The sequence below is a fragment of the Lissotriton helveticus genome, chromosome 8 (assembly GCF_964261635.1).
Source record: "Lissotriton helveticus chromosome 8, aLisHel1.1, whole genome shotgun sequence".
Lineage (NCBI taxonomy): Eukaryota > Metazoa > Chordata > Amphibia > Caudata > Salamandridae > Lissotriton > Lissotriton helveticus.
In genome coordinates, this window is record NC_136069.1 from 1439295764 (window position 1) to 1439322546 (window position 26783).

The 26783-nt window shown below is 45.9% G+C and overlaps 1 protein-coding gene across 2 annotated transcripts in view; it reads right to left on the minus strand.

The window, feature by feature from the left end:
- Nucleotides 1-26783, minus strand: part of CYYR1 (cysteine and tyrosine rich 1) — a 299653-nt gene that overhangs the window by 254506 nt on the left and 18364 nt on the right. For both annotated transcript variants that reach the window (XM_078656220.1, XM_078656219.1), the window contains exon 2: nucleotides 10355-10457. In XM_078656220.1, the coding sequence (XP_078512346.1) occupies nucleotides 10355-10457 (103 nt within the window). The remainder of the gene's footprint in view (nucleotides 1-10354; nucleotides 10458-26783) is intronic.

The window sequence follows — 26783 nt, forward strand, 5'->3', positions numbered from 1 at the left end:
AAAAAGAAGCAGAGGCCTCGAGAGGGGAACACCAATGAAGTTGTTTAATGACATGATGTGGCGAATGCATTTCGGCGTATTTAAGCCTTCCTCAGCGCCCAAGCAGTCACGCTACTGTCCTTAGCGCAGATACTAATCCTGCCACTTATGAGGAAATCCACACAAGCTCCGCCCCCAACAACGATGTCAGCCCACCTGCTGCTGATCCCGTGATCTTCCAAGGACTGCAGCACCCAGGATGCACTGTAAAGAATCTAGGCCCTATATGCATACAGCCGTTTGTTGATGCACACATTGACCAACTGTGCATACACATGAGATGTTTACCAAGTGTTCCGTAAAGTAGGCCCACTTTACTACGGTTGACCATTCACACTTTTCATGCTTAGCAGCTCTTAGCAGATTCTTCATCATTCATTAGACCATGGATCAGAAGAGGGCTGCTTGAGGAACAAAGACAGAAGGATCCGCTGGATACAATTAATAGGTAGAACCCTTCACATGGTTCCACTTATTAAACATAGCCATACATCAGCATTGAGGTTGGGTGAATAAAACATATCTTAAAATAATAAATATACAGAAAGCACATAATATATTTATACACATATATGAGTAAGGAGGTTTTTAAGTCGAAATGCATCAGGGCTTTTTAGTGCAATACATTCTTGGTGTCATTATCCATGGTGTCGGTGCCTGTATATATATATATATATATTCACTGAAAAAACCATAGGTTATAGACCATATATAGTTAGGAATTAGCATTTAAAAAACCTTATTTTACTCACACAAAACCATTGAAATTCCATATATAGTTAGTTGCACTAACTATATATTGCGCACCCGCAATCCACTGCTGATCATGTCACATATTACATCATTCATGACATGGTCAGTGACATCACTGATGACATCTCAAATGACATCACTGATGACATCACTGATGACAACATCCAGTGACTATGTTTCTGTAAAGTTAAAATATGTCTTACATATTGAAGAATGAGTGGATGTATAAGTGTCTGGACGAAGGATTTAGTAGGTGCATGACTGAATGTATGAGTGAGTGATTAAATGTGTCTCACTGAGTGCATGGGTTAGTGACTAAACTGTCTTAATTTGTGCATCATTATGTCTGTTGTTCTGTAAACTGCTGCATGTGTTGATCAGTAGCTATATGAGTAACTATATGGGTTATTGATTGATTGCCCAAGTATTTGCATGGGAGACTGAGTGTGTGTGTGGCTGGATGGGAGGTGTGTGACTCTGTACAGATCAATGTGTACTTGTATCAATGATTGTATAAGAGAGTAAGTATGTGTTAGTATATGGTTGAAAACGTAAGGTGCTCTATGTTTAACTGTATAGAGTAGAAAATGGAAGTGTGATTGATTCTTTACAGGACTGACTAGGTGTGTGAGTAACTCCATGGATGAGTGGCAGAGTGTGAGTGTCTGTATAGGTGTATGAGTGCATATGATTGTGTTGTAAACATGAGTGATTGTATGTATGAATGATTGTATGGGTGAATGAGTGAATGTGTGTGTAGACGTAGGAATCAGTGAGTACGTATGTAGTAACTAGTATTGGTGTGTCAATGGTTTCAAAAATTATACTCTGTTTTTAACACTGGGTGAAACAGAGGTTATATTAAAATGTGAAGAGATGCATTGTATTGTCACATGAATAATATCATCAGTGATGTGGTCATTGATGTCAAATGAGATGTCATCAGTGATGTCATCAGTGATGTCATTTGAGATGTCATCAGTGATGTCATCAGTGATGTCACTGACCATGTCATGAATGATGTAATATGTGACATGATCAGCAGTGGATTGCGGGTGCGCAATATATAGTTAGTGCAACTAACTATATATGGAATTTCAATGGTTTTGTGTGAGTAAAATAAGGTTTTTTAAATGCTAATTCCTAACTATATATGGTCTATAACCTATGGTTTTTTCAGTGAATTTTCAAGGTTTTGTAAATGCTAATTCCTAACTATATATGGTCTATAACCTATGGTTTTTTCAGTGAATTTCAATGGTTTTTTAATAGCAAATATCATAAGCTGTCGAATGTCAAGTACGTGGTAAGTGAAAACATTTTCGTGTTTATGCACACTGATCTGCTTTGAATGGTGCCCCCCCCCTCATTTCTATTAGGAGTACTCTCTCTTTGCAGATAGTGAAAGGTAGTTAACGCAGGCCTTTGCCCCCGTTGTAATCCGTCGTGCCTGCTTCTCTCTCCATTTGATTGATTGTTATCCAAGTATTTACTGTTTTAGAATTAGTTCTCTTTGGTTCATTCTCTATTTACAAACAAACACAGAGTCGCAATACTCTGTTTAGTCTTTGCAGATAACGAAAAATCGTGTAAAAAAAAGAAAAGGAATCGAGCAAAATCAGTAGGCCACTAATGGGATCTCTTTTTGACCTCGCTAAAATAGAAACATTAGGAACAACCCCTCATGACAAATACAAAACTAGTGAGATGAACTGAACTCCACACAATGATGGCTGCAAAACAGCTCGGCTCCGCCACCCACCCCGCCCAAAATAACGATAAAGAGCGGCTGCCATGATTGGTTGCGGAATGGCCACGACGGAGCTACGAAATGATGCTGCTCTCATGCTAACCCCAGCTTCAGTCTGAAACATCCAGAAACACTGTAGACTACCAATTCGATCAGTTCCGGTAGCGCCCCAATGTAACCCGGTAGAGAAGAACTAGCCCTCCCCTCTTTGACTGATGGTTCTTGTTGCCTGTCCCTTCTGTTGTCATTTAACAGAACTATTTAGCCTGCTGAAAGGGGTTGTGTTCCGACCGCTGGTTGGTGGAGACATTTTGACTATATTCTGGACCTGCGTTGTCGCGTAATGCGTCATATGACGCGCCGCGTTAGCGCATCCGGAAGTCATCCGGGGCGCGCAGCGCGTAACGTAAGCATAACAAGTCATGTGACTTGTTAATAAAACTTTTCATTGGTTCATTTTACTTTTCTTATTGTAATGATGAAAGGCTTGGTCATATGACCTAAAAATTACGCTTTTCATTACTTCCGAACATTATTTTTTCTTAAATATATGTTATAATGTTCCAGACTAATGTACTTTCCCGGAAATTTTACAACTGTCCTGCAAGTAAAATATATTCTTTTTTCGAGAAAAAGAGCGTTTCTTCGTCCCATGATGGAGCCGTTGAGCAAAAGAGGGTCGACCTGCTGTCTTAGTCGCCGATACGCCTGAATATGAGATTCTTATCGATCACTTTATGTTGCAGGAATAGAAAACACAACAGCCCTTGACCATTTATCTTTACTGCGTTCCTTCGTATTATACCTTTTACCCTTCATGTAATTGGTCTGCTTTATTTCACTTGCCTTTTAATGATTCTAAAACAGTGACTATTATTACAAACTTTACCAATGTATATACTACTACCATGTTTTCTTTTAAAAACCTTTATTGTGAAAATTTCATTATACAAATACGAGCCTATAACCACGTGGGCCGGCCACGGAGCAAACTGTAATCGTATGTGATGAGTAGACATTTACACTGTAGAGGAACGTAACGGGCGGGCCATTAGGTTGCAAGAACTAAGGTGTCTAACAGTTACGGAATCGGTGGACGTACATTTTATAATTAAAATACGACAGGGCCAGTTACAATAAAATTATCTAGATATACATTTGCGGGCAAGTACCATGGGTGACGTTAATTCGAACTTTCAACAGTACAGTAATCAATAACACATCAGAACTTAATATCAATAGGGATGTCGAAATATTCAATCAATTCTCGTCCCCGCCCGCCATGTGCTTCAAAACTGCATACGTATCTCGTGATTTCAAGGTTCTGCAACCAGTACACAACAAGGAGTTACGAGTCCCATTTATTCCGGCGCCATTTTGGGCGAGGACAGGCAGGTCCAGGATATAGTCAAAATGTCTCTACCAACCATCGACTATGATGATGTTCATATGCTGTATTTATTAGAGTAACACTCATCTGTCCACATGAAATTAATTTGCCACAATCTAAACATGTCATTTTAATCTTTCCAAAGTTCTTCTAAAAATTTGGGACCGTTTCCCTTGCCTCTGAAGCTCTCAGTGCCACTTCTTTGATGAATGTACTAGCAGGTCAGGGGTTCTCCTCCAAATCTCTCTTTTATGCAGCACTATAATTAATTGGTGCCACCTCTCCATATGACGATGCATGGTATAGTTACCACAACTATATTTTTTTTCGGTTCCTCTGGAGAGTTCATCGTGGCAGATGAAGCGTGTAACGTACCGGGCATTTACCTTTTTTTGCATGTACAGGAAAGGAAAAAAAAATCGAGCGTCCGAGTTCTAAGGTGTCCCAGGGCCATTTTAGTGGAGGACATGATACAGCGATAATGCCCTGGATAAGGACACTTCCTTCGGGCACCCCACGCCGTCTTTCGGCGCAGCATTGTAGGATGGCCACACCAGTGCGGCAACTTGCTAGACACCACCTCGGTGCCATCCGGATCTCGGCGCCCCACTGCAGATGAACTGCCTCCACATGGAGAAGCGGGAGAGGCTCGTTTGCGCCGCCTCCCCCCCCCCCTTCGGGCACCCCACGCCGACTTTCGGCGCAGCATTGTAGGATGGCCACACCAGTGCGGCAACTTGCTGGACACCACCTCGGTGCCAACCGAATCTCAGCGCCTTGTGTTGTCTTCCATTCCGAAAATATTGTTGGCAGCATTTTGAAAGGAAAGACAAACAGCCGTTTGTGGCCCTCACTACACCGTTCTCCTAGTGAGTCTCACATTGTTACATTTAGGAAGAATGTTGAAGAGTAGTATGTTGAAAATCTGAAGCCATTGTTATACAAACTCTCAACCAGCCTTGGATGGAAAAATCCTGAAGAATGTACAAACTGAAAACCAGTTTTTCTCTGTATAGCATCAGCAGCAACGCTTGAGTCAGCTTTGTGTGAAGCCGCCATTTTGATTCAATCAATAGCGTCCCCCTGCACACATTCAGGGACCTGGTCGTGTCTTCAGGTCAAACGGATTGTGGGACAAGATGCACAAAGGAAAAGGAAAAAAGTTCCGCCGGACCCCGGGAGGTGGCCGCCTATGTCATGGGCGATCTTAGGCCACACCAGGGCAATAGTGAAGCTGCAGCAGGTGCAAATAAGCTTCAGACAGTGTTACAAGCGCTGCTCAGAACTCTCAACTATGACACCACCTCGGTGCCATCCGGATCTTGGCGCCTTGTGCTGGTTCCGGCCTATTCACACATCGGTCCGCTACTGACGCCACCTCACAGGCCAACGGGGCACCCCACGCCGACTTTCGGCGCAGCATTGTAGGATGGCCACACCAGTGCGGCAAATTGCTGGACACCACCTCGGTGCCATCCAGATCTCGGCGCGTTGTGCTGCCTTCGGCCTATTCGCCACAAGTGCGCACGCAACTCAGCTGCATAGCGAGTGAAACACCAAGGGGCGCCCCACTGCAGCCGAGGAACCTCCATCTTGGGGGCGACGCACAGCATCACATTGCTTTCCAATGCAGTCAGATCCTCAAACAGCCCCCACTGACTGACGCGAACTCACAGGCCAACGGGGCGCCCCACGCCGACTTTCGGCGCAGCATTGTAGGATGGCCACACCAGTGCGGCAAGTTGCTGGACACCACCTCGGTGCCATCCGGATCTTGGCGCGTTGTGCTGCCTTTGGCCCCATTCGCACATCAGTCCGCTACTGACGCCATCTCACAGGCTAATGGGGCGCCCCACGCCGACTTTCAGCATTGTAGGATGACCACACCAGTACAGCAACTTGCTAGACATCACCTCGGTGCCATCCGGATCTCGGCGCCCCACTGCAGATGAAGTGCCTCTCAACTATGAAACCACCACTGTGACATCCGGATCTTGGCGCGTTGTGCTGCCTTCGGCCTATTCGCACATCGGTCCGCTACTGACGCCATCTCACAGGCTAATGGGGCGACCCACGCCGAGTTTCAGCATTGTAGGATGACCACACCAGTGCAGCAACTTGCTAGACATCACCTCGGTGCCATCCGAATCTTGGCATCTCAACGCCTAGTGGTATCTTCCATACAGAAAATATTGTTACGCTACCTTTGGCCCCATTCGCACATCAGTCCGCAACTTAGACATCACCTCGGTGCCATCCGGATCTTGGCATCTCAGCGCCTTGTGGTGTCAGTCAGAAAATATTGTTGCGCTGCCTTTGGCCCCATTCGCACATCAGTCCGCTACTGACACCATCTCACAGGCCAACAGGGCGCCCCACGCCGACTTTCAGCATTGTAGGATGGCCACACCAGTGCGGCAACTTACTAGACACCACCTCGGTGCCATCCGGATCTTGGCGCGTTGTGCTGCCTTCGGCCTATTCGCACATCGGTCCGCTACTGACGCAAACTCACAGGCCAACGGGGCGCCCCACGCCGACTTTCAACATTGTAGGATGGCCACACCAGTGCTGCAACTTGCTGGACACCACCTCGGTGCCATCCGGATCTTGGCGCGCTGTGTTGCCTTCGGCCTATTCGCACATCGGTCCGCTACTGACGCCGCCTCACGTGCCAACGTATTTTCTCCGCATTTTATACCCTATGCCGCATAACAGGTCATGTGACTTGTTTATAAAACTTTTCATTGGTTCATTTTACTTTTGGTTTCCTAATGATGGAAGGCTTGATCATATGACCTAAAAACAACACTTTTCATTGGATGAAAACTTTTTTTTTTTCCAAACGATGAAAGCCCCACCTTGTTTCTGGATGTTTCAGACTGAAGCTGGCGTCAGCATGAGAGCACCACCATCTCGTAGCTCCGTCGTAGTCATTCCGCGAGCAATCATGGCAGCCGCTCCCCACCAGAAGCCTGCAGGAGTCGGGGCCCCCAAAACTTTTGATGAATTCTCAAGGCGGAGGGGACGCTTTCGAGAATGGGGTCCAAGACCTAGCAGACAAGCGTCCGATTTCCAAGGTGTCCCAGGGCCATTTCAGTGGACCAGGCCCAAAAAGGAAAGAGCCTGCCGCCATTTTGAGAGTCCTGTGACAGCCGCCTATCGCTGCACCGCAAGAGTGGGCGCAACTCAGCTGAATTGCGGCTTTTGACACAGTGGACCAAAAACGGACGGAATGGCAACTGAAACGGTAAAGGGGCGCCCCACTACAACAGATGACACTCCACCTGGAGAGGCCCGTTCACGCCGCCTCCCCCGGGGCGCCCCACGCCGTTATTCGGAGCAGCATTGTAGGATACCAAAACCAGTGCGGCAACTTACTGGACATCACCTTGGTGCCATCGTTCTGCTGCCTTGGAACTATTCGCACAACAGTTTGCTACTGAAGACCCACCCCCCGCGACGCCCCACGCCGTTATTTGCTGGGTGGCAACTTACTAGACATCACTTTCGTGTCATCTAGATTTCAGCGCGTTCTGCTGCCTTGGAACTATTCGCACAACAGTTTGCTACTGATGACCCGCCCCACGCCGGAAATCTGGACGTTGTGCTGCGTTGGGACTATTCGCACAGCCGACCGCTACTTCGTTGTTTTTCCCTAAAAATGTTTATATGTTATTACTATTTTTGTTTTCTTGTATATATTTATAAATTATTAAAGTTTTATAATCTTACTACTTTGTCGGAGTGCTATATATTTTTAATGTGACACATAATTGTAAAAACTTTGATGTACAAAGAGTCATCCCTGGAATCTTCCGCTTCACGCTCGGTCCCCTCCCCAATCACAATACAGGATGGTTTTCAGATAATAGCAACGCTTCTGCTGTGACGGATCTCATCGAGTGTGGGCCTTGATCTACTATAACTCCTTTGAAGAGGGGTGAATCTTTACAGCTGTGGCCATAAACTACATCTGCAGGGCTAGCTGATACCCTAGGACCAGCCTGGACAATCGGACACAGAGGAAAAGGAGTGTCAGAGGGTGCAGTAGTGAATAGGGCGAAAGGGAGGTGTCGGGCGGGCACAGGGTGTGATTCTCAGGAAAGAGCAGCGCAGATGGGGGGAGGTTTATTACCCATGCATAAGACAGAGAGCGGGGGTGACCACTGCCTGGGGGAGATGCTTGCGAGGGTGGGGAGCCATGCTAAGGATCGACAGCGTGCACAGAGTGGGTCTGGTCAAGGCATCTAAAATGGCTGCCGTGCACGACAAAAGTGTGGCATTTGAAAAAAGACAAGATGGCGCAGACAATGTTTTTCAACACTTCCTGATTTCCTTCGAATCGAACGTTAACAGACGTTGGGGCATATTACCAAAGTTAAGCGATATTTATCCCTAACGATGCATTGCAAAGATTTTTTTACCGTCAGAAATTATCGCAGATAAACCTTGCTATTATCAAAGTTTATCGCAAATACGATAAAAACCGACCGCAATGCATTAATATCGCTGAAAACTCAGCGATATTCATGCATTACCGAGCTAATCCTCTTAGCCATGTTATCCACCTCCCATAGGATAACATGGCTAAGAACTGCTCAGGGCAGCTGTTACTTTTTGGAGATATTCGCGCTTATCTCGAATATTTCCAAAAGTTGATAATAGGAGATAGCGATGTTAGCGACTGTTTCCAGTCGCTAACATCTTGGCATGCCCACTTTGCATGTCATTAGTGATAAATATCACTCACATGCAAAGTGGGGCCCAAGATGGTCGCTATCTCCTACTAGCCGTCGCTAACTGGTGTTAGCAACAGCTAGGTAATACAGATATAATTTTATCTCCGCGAAGCGGAGCGCTGTTACAGATATATATCTTGTTTTTGAACGTTAATTTCTCAAAATGCACTGAAGCACATATATTGAGACCTAGCAAAGGCACATCGGGCTACCAGTCCCTAATATTTTACCAAGTTTCGTGCAAATCCATTCAGCCGTTCGATTATTATTATTATTTATTTTTTTTGCCCCGCGGGGCCCTTTTAAAACCTCCACATCAAACCTAGGGGATCAGCGAGGATCTACTATGCCCCCTTATGGTCATTTGCCCCTTCGCTTTGGCCTCCTCTTGTCTCTCGATCCTACCGAGAGACAAGATGGCGGCCGCTACGGACTGTTTGGAATGTTTACAGACACCGGAGAGCCAATCAGCTTCGCTTCGCAAAGCTCCGTAACGCGAAAAGTACGCGAAGCGGTGCGCTGTTACAGATATATATCTTTTTTTGAACGTTAATTTCTCAAAATCCACTGAAGCACATATATTGAGACCTAGCAAAGGCACATCGGGCTACCAGTCCCTACAATTTTGCCAAGTTTCGTGCAAATCCATTCAGCCGTAAGATTATTATTATAATTTTTTTTTTTTGCCCCGCGGGGCCCTTTTAAAACCTCCACATCAAACCTAGGGGGTCAGCGAGGATCTACTATTCCCCCTTATGGTCATTTGCCCCTTCGCTTTGGCCTCCTCTTGTCTCTCGATCCTACCGAGAGACAAGATGGCGGCCACTACGGACTGTTTGCGGCCACTACGGACTGTTTGGAATGTTGACAGACGCCGGAGAACCAATCAGCTTCGCTTCACAAAGCTCCGTTGCGCGAAAAGTACGCGTCCTAGGCCGCTGCCCGGTCCGCGCTTACAGATATATATCTTTTTTTAAACGTTAATTTCTCAAAATCCACTGGAGCACATATATTGAGACCTACAAAAGGCACATCGGGCTACCAGTCCCTACAATTTTGCCAAGTTTCGTGCAAATCCATTCAGCCGTTCGGGCTAAAAGTGAGGCCAACCGCCCTATGGAAATTAACATGGGAAAAACGCGTTTTGGGACCCCCCTTTTTTCTCGGCCCCCCCTTGACGAACCCCCCCCAAATTTTCAAAGGCTGCTCAGAAACAAAATGTGCCATTTTCCTGAAAATTTCAGCCAATTCCGTCCACAAACGGCAAAGTTATTAGACATAGAATTTTCAAAAATCCCATAGAGAAAAAATCCTAACTATATATACCTACTGGCGACCGCCAGTAGGTAATATATATATATATATAGATATATATATATACTGTAACTGACGAAGGCGTACCGCCAAAACGCGTCTTAACCTCTTTATTTGCGTGCGATAAAATCCGACTTGGATTTGACCCCCCGTGAGTGCAGTCTCCTTTCTCGTTTCAAATATATATATATATATATATATATATATATATATATATATATATATACACACACATACCTACATATACATATATATACCTACATATACATACATATACCTACGTATACATAGATGCATACACACATATCGTCTTTGCTCTAATTCATCAAAACAACTTATTGAAATAATCATAATAAAGCTACTCACGATAGCACATTCCCGATGTAGGCATAGTAGGAGCAGCAGTATGGCGGTGTACCATCACAGCAGTAGGAGCTGCAATCATGACCACAATGAGCAAGGCAATCTTCTACAGAAGGAACAAAACAAAACCACAGTTCAGGACGCAGTAGCACCTGGGTAGCATTCTGTCTTCATTAAACACTTCTCCTTGTACTGAAAAGATTTATTGCATATAAATGAACAATTTTAATTTACCACAAAGTAATCTTTATTGCGCAGTTCTTTTTCTTACAACTTTGGTCCGCACGCAAAGGTTCACAATTGCGCTCAAATGCTCCATCCAATCAGAATTCTTTCGAGGTCTATAGGACTGCACCGTTGAGTAGTATTGCCTTGGACTCTGCTCATTCACATTGGCGTGCTGTGCAGACCTTGCGTGGCCATGCAAGAGAGAGCAGGCACATCATATGCGACACTTTTTTAATTACCTTATTCTCAATTCCAATGTACATTTATGAAGCAACACAGCTTGAAACTTCGAATTTCATTAATGTGAAATTAGCTACCCACGCGTATAACTTGTCACTTCTTTCATGGAAATTGTGTATTGGATAATGTTGCATTATAGTTTATAAAAGACTCACCCAACAATAGCTTTTTAAAAAAAGGGCATGGGAGAATTTTATATTAATGACTAAAAGTTAAATCCTAAATAAAACAAATATATAAAACACATCCTTCTCCGGTTGTTGTTGCAATGATCAAAACTAGGTAAATTAACTTTTATTTATAAGAAATTGATCACATTTGAATGACATAACTACTTTTGAGACAGATGTTACTGACATTATATTTAGGGAATAAAATGTGCACAGGTTTTCCTATCAAACAATGCTTAAAATTCCCTTTAACGAGCAGAATCAAACCACAATCTAATTAGCAATTTTTCACTTAAAGATACACCGAATTTCAAACGTACTTTCCATAAGCAGAATCTAAAAATGGTTGTTTAAGGTGATAGAGCGCCATGTTACTCTGTAAATTGTATGGGTGCATTACAATCCCCAGTAGTTAGCACCCGCATATTTAGAGGACCATGTTAATGTGTGATTATTAGAAATGTAGTACTAGGCCGAGAATGTTGCAATATGTAGCAACGTGCTCATATTATTTGGAGACTAATGTAGTACTTTAATCGAGAATATGCCTTAAGTAATGCAGGAATTATTGCTTTGTGTTTTAAATGTTGCATTAGTAATAAACATGCTGTATTAGAAGTTGCACGTGTAAGTTGCTTATTAATGAAAACATGTGATGCTCTAACAGGAGAAGAATAATGTCTTAGAAATAATGAAATGTAATGCTTTGGAATGATCAATGTAATGCTTATGTCGTAGTAGTAGAAATGCATTTAAACGTGTAAAGGCCTGAGACATGAAAACGCCAGCAGAGGCCTAACTGTATTTTCTTAGCTTAGCTAACATGTAGACCTGAGATGTGTATTTTTCCTTAGGAAAAGGCTCCTGTTCGTAGGTGTATGCAAGGTTGTTTCTCGTACGTTTCTGTTGCAGGTGCAAGGACACAAAGCTTGTTAGGTAGAATAATCCATTGTTTAAGAGTTAGGTTGATAGGAGTGAGAACGAAGGGAGTATACTGGAATGCAGAGATGCAACATTTGGTGGAGAAGGTGCCTGGGACCCAAGGACACAGCAACAGTTTTTGGATGAAGATGGAGTCTTGCTGGAAAAATCCAAGAGGCTGTACTTGCCTGATGGGGTGTGCTTTGGGCGTGTTTACTGTTTTGGGGATTTTACATTAGGGACAGCACCCAGAGGGTGGAGAGCAGTCTTTAGAGTAGATTTAGAGACAGAGAGCAGAATGTAGACTTGAAGCAGGATAGGCAGGATAGGGGGGTGTAGAAAGGAGCATCTTAGAACGAGCTCTGTATTTTAGGCTACTTACCTACAGAAAGTGAGTGTACGTCTTAGGAAGTCATCACTGCTGACACCTTTTTCTCTTGCCTGGAAGAGAATGTTAAGTAGGGATGTCACCTTAGACATAGTATAGGGACATAATAACCTTTTCTTTCCTTGAGCAAATGCAGTTGAGGCTTCAAGCTGAGACTGTGATTGTAGGTCTGATGCTTTTGGAATTAACGCTGATTTTTACCTTGTGTGGTCTGAGACTCTTGCCGAGGATCATGTTTGTATTAGTGCCGGTTTATTTTCTGAACTTCTTACTGAGGTGCTTGTATGTTCAGTTATTTTTGGCTTTGTAATAAATCTTTTAAATTTTACTTCGTAGTCAGTGGTGTTTTGGATTGCGATGGATTTGGTCATTGGAAAATAGTCATAAGTATGAAATTAGTGATCTTCCCTTTACACTTCTTAGCAGACAAAAAGATTCAGTCGATCGCGTATTCTAAGGATTGGTAAGATAAAATCTAGTTAAGAATCTCAGCCTTAACAAAGGTGTGAAGCATCTTACATCTGGACTATGGATATGCTCTCCTTACAGGGCTACTGAAAAAACACATGGTGCTCCTCTAAGAACTATTCTCCAAGCAACAGCTCATTGCCTGACCAGTATGATGAAAACATGTGACCATTCAGATAGGAAATGGCTGAATGTTGAGGAAAGTTGCTCACACAAAACACCCTGTCTAATGAACAAGAATTAAACACTTCTAAATATCACACACAAAAAAAAGACAGCTAGGGGCTCTCTGAAATATCCAATTCTCCATTTTTTATTCAATTATTTCAAGACCACTACTGTCTGATAAAGATGGCCGCGGAGACCCTCGGCTCCGCCGAGTCCGTCCTCCGGCCCTATCATCCTTTGAATTATCCTGATCCTCGAGCCTCGCAGCTGAAACCGGAGGTCGCGCGGAGCACTTACAGCCTGCTCCGGAGTCCCGGGGGCGTCTTGGGCCGGAGTTGCGCCCGCCTCGAGTTTGGGCCTGCAGGGGAGCTGGAGCCGGGGACTGGGGTTTGCGACCCGGCCGCTCCCGAGTGCAACAACAACGGCGGCCCGAACGAGAAGTCACCGGCCGGGTCCGCCAGAGGGGGAATTGCGGAGGCAGCGGCGCCCGTATAAAGAGCCATGGCGGCGGCTGTATTTCCCCCTCTCTCCCCCGCCCCCTCCCTCCACAGAGCAAGAGGAGTAGCTGAGGGCCCCGGGTCCAGCAGGGCCCTGAAGATCGCCGGAGGCGGGCGCACAACATCCTGGCTGAAAAGGTGGGGTGAGTAAAGATCTTGGGTACACAGTGCCCCCCCCTTGAACTTCTCATCGAGGCCTTGGTGTGGCAAGCGACTGGGAGAGACCCGGCATACTGGGGAGCCATCCTGTGTGAGTTGGAGGTCCTGATCCCCTTGCCCATGAGCTGGAACAGATTCTGCGGTAGACGCAGCGGCGTCACTATGGGGGTGCGTGGGGTGCGGCCCACACCGGGTGTCACCATCCCACTGTGGTGACACCAAGGCAGTCAGCAGCAGTGTGTGCTGTCAACAGTGCAGACTTGCAGCGAAAGTAAACGATGTTGCAACCGCAACATACGTGCAAGGGCACCAACGCCAACTTTTCTGCTCAGTCAGGAGGACTGTAAGAGGTGCCTGTGCGCAGTGCGCACTGCCTTCTCCTCCGCCGCGTCAGCGCGCCTCTAAGGCCTGCTGCCCGCGTACAGGCGGATCGTGGATGATGTCATTCTTCTTCTCTGATTGATTCTCAATCCTCATGCGCATTGGGCCCTAAGTGCGCGTGACTGGCAAGCAGCAGGAGGATCAGAGGTGAGGCGACACGTCTTGACCACCGGTTGGGTTGGGGTCCGCCATAATTTAATTTTATTCCCCTTCCCCTGCCTACAGCGCATGGCGCTGGCCACCGTGAACGTGACCGACGTAGACCCCCCGCAACCCCTCTCACCCCCCCCCCACCCCCCCCCGGTCCAGCAGCCGGACAGGTGAGTCAGTGAGTTTCTCCGGACCGGTCTTCGTGTACCAACTGTGACAAGCGCTGTAGCAGTCAAGATGCCAATATTTTACTAAGAATTCTCACATTGACATTGAGCATCAACAGTGGGATGATCGAATGTCACCTCTGAATCTTTCCTAACTGGTTTGGGCAACATAACAATGAGCGGCTCCCTTACAGAAGCTGGAGGCCTCCCCCTTCCGTATCCTTCATTGTGAATATCCAGCAAGCAGTCTGCCATTCCCACACCCTGGGTTGGTAAATTTCAGCCGGCAGGCCATCCCCTCTTGGGGCCTCAGCTATCTTCAATACCCTTATCGCTAACACTATTTCTTCTCTGGTTATGTGAGCATCCAAACTTTCTCTCTCTTATCTCAATAAAGAGGCCTTCTGCAAATCAGTCAGGTACGCACACCCCCAACTGAGCTCTGTCAGCAGCACGTGTAAACCCTCTGCTGGTGCGCTGCAAAGACTTCCATTATGCCTTGTTGCATACAGACCATCTGCCCCCGGCCGTCCCGAACCCCCACCATGGGAGGGCTATGAGAAAGAGGATTTCTTTGGTCTGAAATGGGTTTTGACTTGTGAGGTGAGCAGCGAGATCGATGCCAGCTTTCTACATAGTTCCTTTGGTGATTCTGGACAGTCCCTGGAGCTGCTATTTTACTTTCTTTTTGCCCACTGCCTTTAATGGGTTGTAGTTCTTGCTGGAAATCAATGTCGTATTTTTCTGACATTTAATTCCAAAGTGCAGCATCGGGAATAAAAGTTAAAAAAATATGAAAAATAAATAACTAAATAAAGTAAGACAGACTAGTGGTAGCAAACTGGCAAGAATGATTTTATTCACACCCAAATACATTTAGCGCCACTTTTACAGAGTTTGCTAGTGAAGCGCTATTTTTGTTGTCTTGGCATTGTTTTCCCTGGGCTTGGAACTAGTGCACCAATCCTGGAGGTACTGCAATGTGAGGATTCAAGAACAACATTTGTACTGCTGCTCTGCATCTAGAGATGTTGTCTTTTTTACCATAGATACTGCTTACGTTTTGTTAGGATATAAGCAATGGCCATTGTAATGGGTCCATTCAGGGCCCCGAGTCATGTCCTTAACTTTTCAGGCAAAAGCACTCACTTCTGAACACTGAGTGTAAAAGCGTTAAGGTAACCATGTTGTTCCTGCTTACATTTCACATGGTTTGCAACATTTTGCATTCCCTTTGATTGTTTGCTTTTTCCAGGATGCTGTCACTTTTGTTTTGTAGGCCACATATTGCTCTTCTTGCCTAGTGGGTAATTGAGCCGCATCCAGGTGTTCTGTAGCGCAGTGGCAACAATTGGGTTGTAGTTGAAGGCAGTCTGAGTTTTTCTCAGTGGGGCACTGCAGTATGGTGTTCAGTGGGGAGAGGATGTGGCACTATGGGCAGAGGAGCTGCTGAATTTGGAACTGGGGAACGAAGTTCAGCCAGCCTTAATAACCAGTGCCTCCTCCCTGCCCTTCAGCAATTTTCAGTAACAACAAAAATGTCATGATGACTCTGGTGATTAATGTTCTTCCTGGAGAGAGATCGGAATTTTGTCTAATGGAAGATTTGACTCATGGAAAGGTAGCTCAGAGGGTTAATGTACCTGCTGCAAAGAACATGTGCCATGCAGATCACAAAGTGCACATAATCATGTAAATAGGCCAGTGGGTGGTGGGCTACCGCTTTTGTCAGAGCGATCCTTTTGTTACTTGCAGTTTATAAGTTAAAATCCTATCATAGAACATTGAGCTATGTCATCTACTCCGCAGCAACACAAGTCACATTTTTTCTTAACTTTTGATACGTTTGAGCTACAAACAGTTTATTAGTTGAAATGGTCACATCATGCTGCAGATCTTGCATTATGAGGCAAATATGGCTAAGCCATTATTATTTAGAAAACTTTTGCAAACTAGGATATTTAGCCATTCATGTTTGAACTGCTGTTGTGGAAAAGGGAGAAGTGCTGAATGATGACAGAAACTCCATGGCTCGGAGAGAAATGGCTTGTGCTTCCACATTTTATCGTATTTGGGGACATTCTGCTATTAGAAGCATATCCCATGGTCACTTTCTGAATACATTTTACTGTCAATAACTCATTATAACCTTAAATCAATCTAATATGTGTTGAAAAATGCTTTGTTTTTGACCTTTCTGTCTCCCAAATTTTCTTGGGAGGGGAGAAGTTCAACCCCCAATACTCCCCCTAGTAGTGGTTGCTCACTGCGCTTGCTCGCTACACACCATGTGGGGGCTGGTCTCACTTTTACTTTGTTCTCTCTCTGATTCACTACTTGTGTCTATTTTTGGTGCTCTCTCTCTGAAAGAATGTCTATGGGTACATATGATTGGGTGGGTAACCTGATGTTCTTTAAGGTTATCATCTACCATTTGCTGTGCTTTGAAAGTTGATACAATTTTAATATGTAATGAAAAATGTGCTGTAAAATTCACTATCATGGGACCTGGCACTGGCAGCCATCTGTAATTTGAAATGTGAAGACGACACAAGGGGTGAATCTGTGGCGCTATCATTTTTCAGACCATTTACTTCTGTCACTCCCATCACAGTACAGGAAGGGGGGCAGGGGCTATATTTGGCTGTCCTTTATGGGGCATTTATGTGCTATTGAACTGAGACCTTTATTTGGAATAGCTTGTAGGAGCAGCTCCCCCCGATGTCCAAGCCTGGGTGGGAGGCTCAACTACGGTGTCATTGTCACACGACTCCACCATGGTGGAGAGCTGCCTGGCAGAAACGCAGCCACCAGTTAAATCTGGTTAAACCGCCAGGTTCACCATGAAATGAGGGGGAAGCCGTCTCCTCTGGGCTAGCAGGGCTGCCCCCTCCTCATGAGCAATGATTATAGACTTTGCTATCCCCTCAAATAGGGGTGTGACAAATTAAATTTACAAACGTTACTAAGGATTCTATATGTTCCCGTTATTTGCCAACTGTGTCCACTGGCAGGCTCGGAGCGGAGGAGGTCCATGCGGTAAGTCGTGAGGGGGTGACACCATGAGTTACCCGCACCGGGTGACACCAACCCTAGTGACACCACTGGGTAGACTGGCAAACAGGAGGAGAGAGTTGTTTGGCTAGGGGCAGAAGGAAGAACGGTGGCGAATCCAGCATTGTGGGACAATTGGCCCTGAGGAGCGCTAGTAGTGGGGGGTGTACTGGTGCTGGTGGCGATTGATTGTGACTGGGCAGCGGAGTGTGCGGAGGACCCCCCTGGTAGGAGACTCACTTGAAATATCCTGCTGAAGGGTATATCGTGCCTAAGACCCTGGAGTATCGTGCTCGCTGGCACGGAGGGACCAGACCAAATACCAAGCTGTCCTGCGCACAACACATGCAATGGCGTCCAAGCAGGATGGTCAGAGGCACTCCTCTAGGGGGGCGAGGACACTAAAGCCAGTACAGTCAAACAAGCTTGACCGTTATACTTTGCCGAAGGGTACGCCGGCCGGCCTGGGGTCTTCCACTGTCACGGCTGAGGGGTCCCCGGATCCGGGGGGGGGATGTCACGCGACACAACATTATGGCTGCCATAGATGGTGTTAAATCCTCCCTGGGACAGCAAATGGTACACTAGACGCCAAGCTGGACACAGTTTCCATGGAAGTTAACCTCATAAGAGCAGACCTTACTAAAGTTAATGGGAAGGTTAAATCACTTGATATTAAAACTTCCAGCCTGGTAGATGATGTGGTCTAGCTGCAACAAGACGTACGTGTGCTTAAATCCTCCCATGAACTGGCAGAACGCAAGGTGGACGAATACGAAAGTAGGGCCCGGTGAAACAACGTTCGTATTTTGAGGGTGCTCGAAAGATCAGAGGGCCCCGCCTCGGATCTATTTGCGGAGGACCTTGTCCTCAAACATCTCCAACCTAAAGGCCTCAGCAAACTTTTCACCATCTAGCGTGCCCACAGGGTTCCGGGGGGGAGGCCGAGACCTGGAGCCCCGCCACGCCCCATGATAGCCAGGGTCCTGAACTTCAGGGACAGAGATGCTATCCTACAAGCTGCAAGGTCCGGGGACCCTATCCGGTATGAAAATGCTGCCCTTTCCTTTTTTCCGTATTTTAAAGAGGCGGTCCAGAAGCAGCAACGCAATTTTTTGGCTGTTAAGAAGAACCTGAGAGAGAAGGGGTTGAAATACGCTATGATGTTCCCGGCACGTCTGAGGGTGGAGGTCAATGGGAGGGTCTGGTTTTTTGAAAACCCAGATACTGTGGCAGATTGGAAAAACACTCTCCCTCGGGACGGAACAGGAACACCAGACCGATCAGAAGAGCATGAGACAGTGGAACATGAATAATACTGTTTTTTATTTTGATGTGTGACTTAAATCTGTCAGATATCAGTGACCGTATGGCCTTGGAACTGCCGCGAGACTCTCTGGGAGTTTGGTTTGTTATTGGGATTTGGGGCTTGGGGGGGATTTACTAGTATCAGAAGGGGTCTGGGGTGGGGGTGGTGAAGCCGAACCCTCCCTCTTTTTTCTTTGAATAGTTAGGGGCGACAGGCACTCTGCATTTTCAATGGGCAGTTTGAAGCCCAGCAGGCAGGGCAGCGGGGTGGGGGGATTTTGGGGGGGGGGAGGTTTGGTTTATATGTTGATTGGTTTGTTTGTTGCATCAGCACAGAATTCTGTTTCAATAGACGAAATGCGGGGGCGCACTGGAAGTACCGGGTGGACGATGTGGAGTAGTGAAATAATAGTATTACGTTGGAACGTTAACGGGTTGGGGGATAAAATCAAACAAAGTGTAGTTCTTCAATTCCTTAAAAGGCAGGCACCGGATGTGGTCCTGCTTCAAGAGACACATCTCATTGGGAACTCATGCAATGCTCTGCACAGAATGGGGTACAAGTTAATCGCTCACTCCGGGTTCACGTCAGGCTCAAGGGGAGTGGGTATCTTGATTTGTAAAGCATTTCCACTGGCAGTGACCTCCACATGGGAGGATGGGAGAGGCAGGTATATTGGAGTCACGGGAATGTGGGAGGGACAACATATAACTTTTTTGCCTGTTTATGTTCCGCCGGGGTTACAAGGCACAACGCTGGCAGATTTGGGGACGGTCCTACTTTCGCTCCATGAGGGGCTTTTACTCTTGGGAGGCGATTTTAACGCGTTTGTCTCAGGTGTGATGGACAGGTATCCCCCACGGGAGACGGGGAGGGCAATGCGGTGTCTACCTGACTTTATAGACGCAATGGGACTTGTCGATAGTTGGAGGTTACTCCACCCAGATAAAAAAACAATACACTTTCCACTCTGGGGCACATGATAGTCTCTCACGCCTGGACTACTGTTTGGTCCCTGCTACACAAGCTTCAAACATAGCGGAGGTTACGCATTTAGCCAGAGGCATATCAGATCATTCTCTACTTTAGATTCACATTGTCATAACCCGGGGCACGGCGGGAAGGGTGGCTCCAATAAATCCGTGGTATTTGCGTAATCCCAAGGCCCGCAAAGACCTCCTCGCTAAGCTAGATGACTACTTTGCCAACAATGTGGGTTCCGTGTCTTCGCCTGGGTCCCTATGGGAGGCCTTTAAGGCAGTTATGCGGGGCCACGCCCTGTCTGTGATAGCAGGAACTAAGAAGGAGAAGCAGAGGGAAGTGGTGGAGTTGGAAACTGATATCAGCAGACTGGAGGGTGAACTGGAACAGGAAGTGACCCGGACTAAGCTTCACCAGCTGAGCCAGAAGCAGCATGACTACAGGGCATTGGTCACCGATAGGGCTAAGGCTCTTGGTAGGGAGCAACAGGGTAGACTGTACGAGCTGAGGGAGAAGGCAGGGAAGCTTATTGCATGGCTGGATAAGAGAGATTGGGCTTGTGGGTTGGTCCCCGAGCTCCTGACGAAGGAGGGGATGTGACTCGCTGAACCGCAGGATATAGTAAATACATTCGCTGAACACTTCCAGGCTGTATATATATCGGTTTCTTTCGTTTGGAGACTGGGTTTGTGTTAGGGAGTAGGAAGTAGTGGCGCTCTAAGCAGTATGATGTTGTAGCTGAGAATGGTGTGCAGTAAGCACGTGGTGCAAAGCAGGACAGGGGAACACAAACCCTTCGGAAAAAAAGGCCCCTGAATGTGGTCTAGGCAGGTCTAGACCAACTGGAGTGAGAACAGGTCCCGTGCACACGCACGTGTGGTTGATGGTCCGATTGTGCGGACTAAGTTCTCTACTAATGCAGAGTAAATGTTTGAAAAAGGAAGCGTAAAATTCAAGTTTCTTGTGAATAAAGTTTTTATATAAGTCAAACAATGGACAATACAGTGAGGAGGTAGCCAGCCGACACGTGTTTCGTCACACCGTGAAGGAGATGTAACTCATCAGGGCAAGTGGCTAGGGGAGCGGCGGAGAAGAACTCTTCGTCCGCCTGGTACAAGAGGCGATGAAACGCCGGGAAGTGATTGCCGGGAAAGAGCAAAAATAACAGGGCCAATGGCGTCCTGGAAAGGCGGCTGAGTAGGAGAAAAGCACACGTAGTCAGTGCGTCTAACAGCTTGGATGTTGTATCCGGGTAGACTTTTTGCTCTTTCCCGGCAATCACTTCCCGGCGTTTCATCGCCTCTTGTACCAGGCGGACGAAGCATTCTTCTCCGCCGCTCCCCTAGCCACTATATATCGGTTTCTGCCTGCCCGGAAGCTGATTCCTATTTATTGGTCCGAGATATACAACTCCCGTGTCTTTCCCTCAATGATCGGCAGTTGATGGATAGTGCGCTAACAGCGGACGAGATTGCCCTGGCCATCCGTTCATTGAACTCCGGAAAGGCACTAGGCCCCAACGGGCTTCCGATCGAACTTTATAAACTTAAACCGGATAAACTCGCGCCTTATTTGAAGGAAATGTTTATGGAGTCCAGGGACGCAGGGATTCTCCCTAGAGATCAGAGAATTGCGTTGATAGTTGTGATCCAAAAGGAGGGCAAGATTAAAACAAGCTGTGCCTCCTACAGTCCCATTTCACTCCTTAACGCAGAGCCGAAGATTTTGGCCAAGCTCCTGGCAAATAGACTGGTAAAAGTCATCAGCAAACTGGTGCACCCCGAACAGTCGGGCTTTATGACCCATAGGAACACTGCCCTAAATCTGCGCAGACTGCATGGGGTGTTAGCCAGAGCTCACACTCTACAGGAGCCAGCTATAATTGCATCACTTGACGCAGCAATGGCATTTGACATGATAGAATGGCCTTACTTGTGGGCAGTTTTGGCAAAGTTTGGGTTTGGCCCCGGGTTTATTGGATGGGTACGTCTGCTGTACTCGGAGCCGCTCGCTCAAGTAGTAGTGAATAATAGAGCTTCGGCTCCCTTCTTGCTGGGACGGGCACCCGTTAGGGTTGCCCGCTGTCCCCCCTTCTTTTCTCTTTGGCTCTGGAGCCTTTGGCCGCTTGGATACGTTGGGAGCCTTTGATCAAAGGTCTGCTGTGGACCCCTGAATGGGAGGACCGTATATCATTGTATGCAGACGATATATTGCTTTATCTGACCTCTCCGCGTAAATCCCTTATTGTGGTCTTTGATGTCCTGGCTTCCTTCGGGAGAAACTCAGGGCTTTCCATCAACTGGGAGAAATCCCTGCTGTTTGTATTAAAGGGAGACCCCCCTGTCGATCCAAGAAACTGTCCTACACAGGTTAACACAGAAGGGTTCAAATATTTGGAAATTTTTGTTTCACTGGATTCTTTGCTTAGGTATACTCGAAACCTTCTTCCTCCTCTCCAAAGACTTAAGAGTGATGTTTCCAAGTGGAAGAAGCTTCCGCTTTCACTGTTGGGAAGGACAGCCCTCTTTAAAATGATGGCCCTCCCCCGTTTTCTCTATGCCCTGCAAAACACCCTGGATGTGGTACCATCTAGATACTTTAGTGAGATAGAGAGCAGACAGCGGAATTTGTTGTGGGAGGGTAGGCCCCGCATTGCTTTGCACAAATGAACACTCTCCTGGTATGACGGAGGCATATCTCTCCCGGATATCAAGAGATATTACTGAACGTCCCAGCTGGCCGCGATCAACCATGGCACATATGGCCGGATTGACGACCCTGGATATGCTATGGATAAATGGCTTCTCCCAGGGGGTAGGCATAGCAGAGCCCTATATTCTTGACCTAAAAGACTGGCATTGATGGGGCCGACTAAACACTCGGTCAAGGTTTGGCATGTGGCCACGGGTTCACTGGGCTGGAAAAATAAGCTGACCATGGCCTCCTCGCTGTGGGACTTGGAGCAATTAGGCACGCTCTGGAAGACGAAAGGCTTCGACAAGTGGGATCTCATAGGAATTTCCACGATCAAAGATATCTGGGGGAAGGGGAGAATTAAATCATTCGAGGACATGCAGGTAGAATATAAACTAGCGGAGTCTGAATACTTCCGTTATGGACAGATTTGTCACTCCCTTCTCTCTGTGCCTCCCGAGTGGTCAGAGCCACCAGAGGCCTCCCCCCTGGAGGACAGGATACTAGACAGTCACCTACCTGACAAAACTATCTCCTTGATTTATAAGAAACTGATCAATCACAGGCCTGACCCTCTGGAGGTGCTGAGAGACAAATGGATGCAGGATGGAATAGAGCTGGATGAGGAAGATTGGCAGACAGCAGTGTCCTCCCCTAGGGAAGTCGCAATTCCAGCCCGCTTGCGATCAGTTCAGCTTAAAATTCTCCATAGGATTTACATCACCGGTCCACGGCTGGTGCATATGGGACTCTCAGACAGGGGGCTATGCAAACGACAATGTGGTCAAGTGGGTACCTTTATACATATCATCTGGGAATGTAAACTCATCAATACATATTGGTGCAATATACATGATACCATACATAAAGTCCTTGGGGTCTCTCTTTCACTGGAGGCGAGGAGGTGCTTACTTAATATATGGGAGCCTACTGATTTGAATACCTCACTGACGCAATGGGCTACTTTGGGATTCATGATTGCCAAATGAAATATTGTCCAATTGTGGGGAGCTGGGCCACTTCCCACCCTGGAAGTGTGGGAAAACAATTTGGACTGGTGCATGTTTAGGGAGAAAACTGCATATCTTGCGAGGGGATGACCTCGAAAGTGGTCATTGTGGTCATTGTGGAGAAGTGTGGCTCAATGGTTAGAGCGGCAGACCCTGATGCAGAGGTCTGGCCCGGGACCAGGGTTCAATTCCTGCCTCGGCTGGCCTCGGCTGGTCTCGGCGGATCTTGGGCTCATAATTCCCCCGGACCTGATTTCTCGCCTCGGTGCCTACTCTAAGCATGGGTCCCACGCTGCAACTCTGGGCAATAGCTTGCTTAGTCTCCACAACGGCCCCCTACAGCGCTGGGGATGCCTGGTTGCACCCTGGGGATGCCCAGGAGTGGACATTTCATGGGGAAAAGCCAGGAAGGGTTCCCTAGCGGTATGAGTAGAGCGCCAGGACACTTAGTAGTATCAGTGCGCTTTACAAATACGTCTATTTCATTTCATTTCATTTCATTGATTTGGGGGCCTTGGAATAGTTACAGAGGGGTAATTTGTACACCAACCGGGCTGCCACTTTGGATGACCCCCCTGCTCCGTGAAGTTCCCATATAATTATGAACGTTGTTTAATCTGTTGCCCCTGATGTGTGCTTGGCTGCCTTATTTGACCCTCTGTAATGTGATTTAACTGATGCTTTTTCAATAAAAAGAGTTATTAAAAATTTTTTTATTTCAAGACCACCTTATCCTGTGACCCTAAAAAGATGCCTGGCACTTATTGTCTATTCCGATACCCTCGGTTTAGCAAACTCTGACTTAATTTTCATGACATTTTCCTTCATTGCTTTCTTGTCCGTTATCATCTTTCCACTCACTCTACTATACTTCTACCCTGATATTTGATATACATTGAAACCGAATACCAAATTAAATGACCACTCTACATTTTGCTTTTTACATCTTAAGAGAATGGCTAGGACAAAGAGTTAGTTAACATTATTAGTAACCATCCCCATGTCAGAGGTTCCTCTTCCATTCATGCTTCTGAACCTATGGTAAGTACACCATCCAAGGAGGTTGAAATGATTGGACATTAAACGGTCCTCAGACTAAAAATATTTCTTCCATATAGCCCCTGAAATAAACAATTTTACCACACAAAGTACTTACCTACCTCCATCTAATAGTACTGTCCTAAACCATTCGAATATGTGCTTTAGCCAACATAAAATCATAATGACCTTGTGATTTGATTTGTACATTCAATTAAAATCATGTGATGGCTTGTGGCATGGTACTTCCACCCCCTAAAGGATCAGTAGAGCACTCAGTTCTCATATGTCTAGCTTACTTGGGTATTCCTGCCCAAAACAGTTATCTTGTATGGAACTGAGGCCACTAGCTTGGATTCAGATACTTGGAACAATAGGTTAGACAAGTTTTCCCTTCCATAGTAATTTATGGCAGGCCAAGTCTTCTTCCATTGCTGTTGTTTTTAACTCTATAAATGTAATCCAGTTAGGAGTGTGAGTGAATTCAGCATCCAAGTAAGATTATGGTTGTGTAATCAACACAGAGGAAGAGCTTTAAATACTAAAGACGTTTGATTTTCTCCAGACCAAACACAATTATTTGTGCATTTTAATGGGTTGGGTTTGACATTGTAGTTTTAGGCTTTCATAAAAGGATTGTTGTTTGAAATGCTGGTCTTGTGTGCACTGGGATGGCAACCTTCTGTGATGTCTAGTTTATATTTAAATTGGTACAGGACCATACTCTTCCCCCCATAGAATCTAGTAGGGTGGGACTGGTTGGGTGATAGATTTCGTAGTGACTGCTCCAAGAGGGTGGCAGGAGTAAGTGGAATAGGTTTACATTTTGCCACTAAAAATATTTCAAGAGATTGTGTCAGTTTGCATGGGTGGTTATTGTTTATCACTGGAAACATATAAGGAGTTAGAAGCCGCCAGAGAGCTTGAGCTGCTGCTGGATAAAAACGGTATTGGTATTTGCAATGACCCTACAACCAGACAGTGTCTCTAGATAATCACTTGTCTCACTGCATTAAACTTGACCAGATTACATCTCAAAAACATTTGCACTAATAACTTTCTGGATCAGGTGGGTAACCTGCAAACAAAAGTTATTGGCAACTCCTACCCCTTTTCACTTAGGCTAAGATCTCATCCATCTCAGTACTAGAAATGTCTCACCACTGCCTTTCTACTGTACTATAATTCTCGAAATTAGATCAAATTGCTACTGTGAGAAAGTGCCTCTTTTGACATAAATAGACCCTTACTTTTTGCCTGGAAAATAATGTAGTTTTGATTGAAAGTTTACAGGATCCCTGCCAAACAGGTCTCCTGTGGCAGAGCTCCTTACCTAAAACTGTACCATGAGTGGCACAACTGCACACCCCCCTGTAAGCCCCTAGTGAATAGTACCCCTGGTACCTGGGGCACTGGGACTGAAGAGGGTCCTCCTACCCTAAGAACCCCTCAACCAGGCCATGTAAACTTCCACTGCAGCCTGCATGCCTTGGTGCAGAGAAAAACGACAGTCGACTTGGCACACTACCTGTGTGCCATGTCAAGCAGCACTGCCTAAGGTATAGATAAGTCGCTCTTCTCGCAGGCCTTACAAACCCTATGGCAGGGAGCACTATATCTCACGTGTGGGCATATCTGTCTGAGTAGATATGTCCCTACAATATTTAGGTCTATTCTTAATATTGTATGTGCCAGGGAAGCCATAGAGAGTACATGGGCTGGAAACTCGACAGCTCAATTTCCCAAGCACAATGATGACTTCACTGAACCCAGGAGTGTCATGAAACCTTAGAAGGATAAGCATGAAATAATCCATATACTCAATGAGATCCAAACGCAGTACATTATACACAGAGAACCTTTGGTAAAAAATATTATTCTTATCCAAGTGTCCCTTGTTTTCTGGATTCTTTATAGGAGAGTGCGTCGAAGCGTTTCGGTGGTGTCGGACCTTGTTTAAAAAAACCTGTGTCTAATGTACTGTGTTTGGATCTCATTGAGTTAAACAGAAAACGATAACTGTATTTTATGGTCTCCTTTTTCTGGAAAATGTGTTTTTTAATGTAATAATATATATTTTTTTTAAGTATATGGATTATTTCATGCTTATCCTTCTAAGGTTTCATGAAAGATTTTAATATGTGTATGGATGGATGTATGACGTTACAACGCATACTTTTACAGCGCCTACCTTTACATCGCAAGTTTTACAACGCATACCATTACAACGCATAATGCTTTTAGCCGCTGGATAGTGAATAGTTTAATTTACTATTCCAACTCCAGTCCCCGTGGATAGTAGGGAAGGTGTTGGATAGTACATTAAACGTATTCCCTATCCTAGAGCGCCCCCCAGCGCTATGCGTTGTAATGGTTTGCGTTGTAAAAGTTGCGTTGTTATGGTAGTTC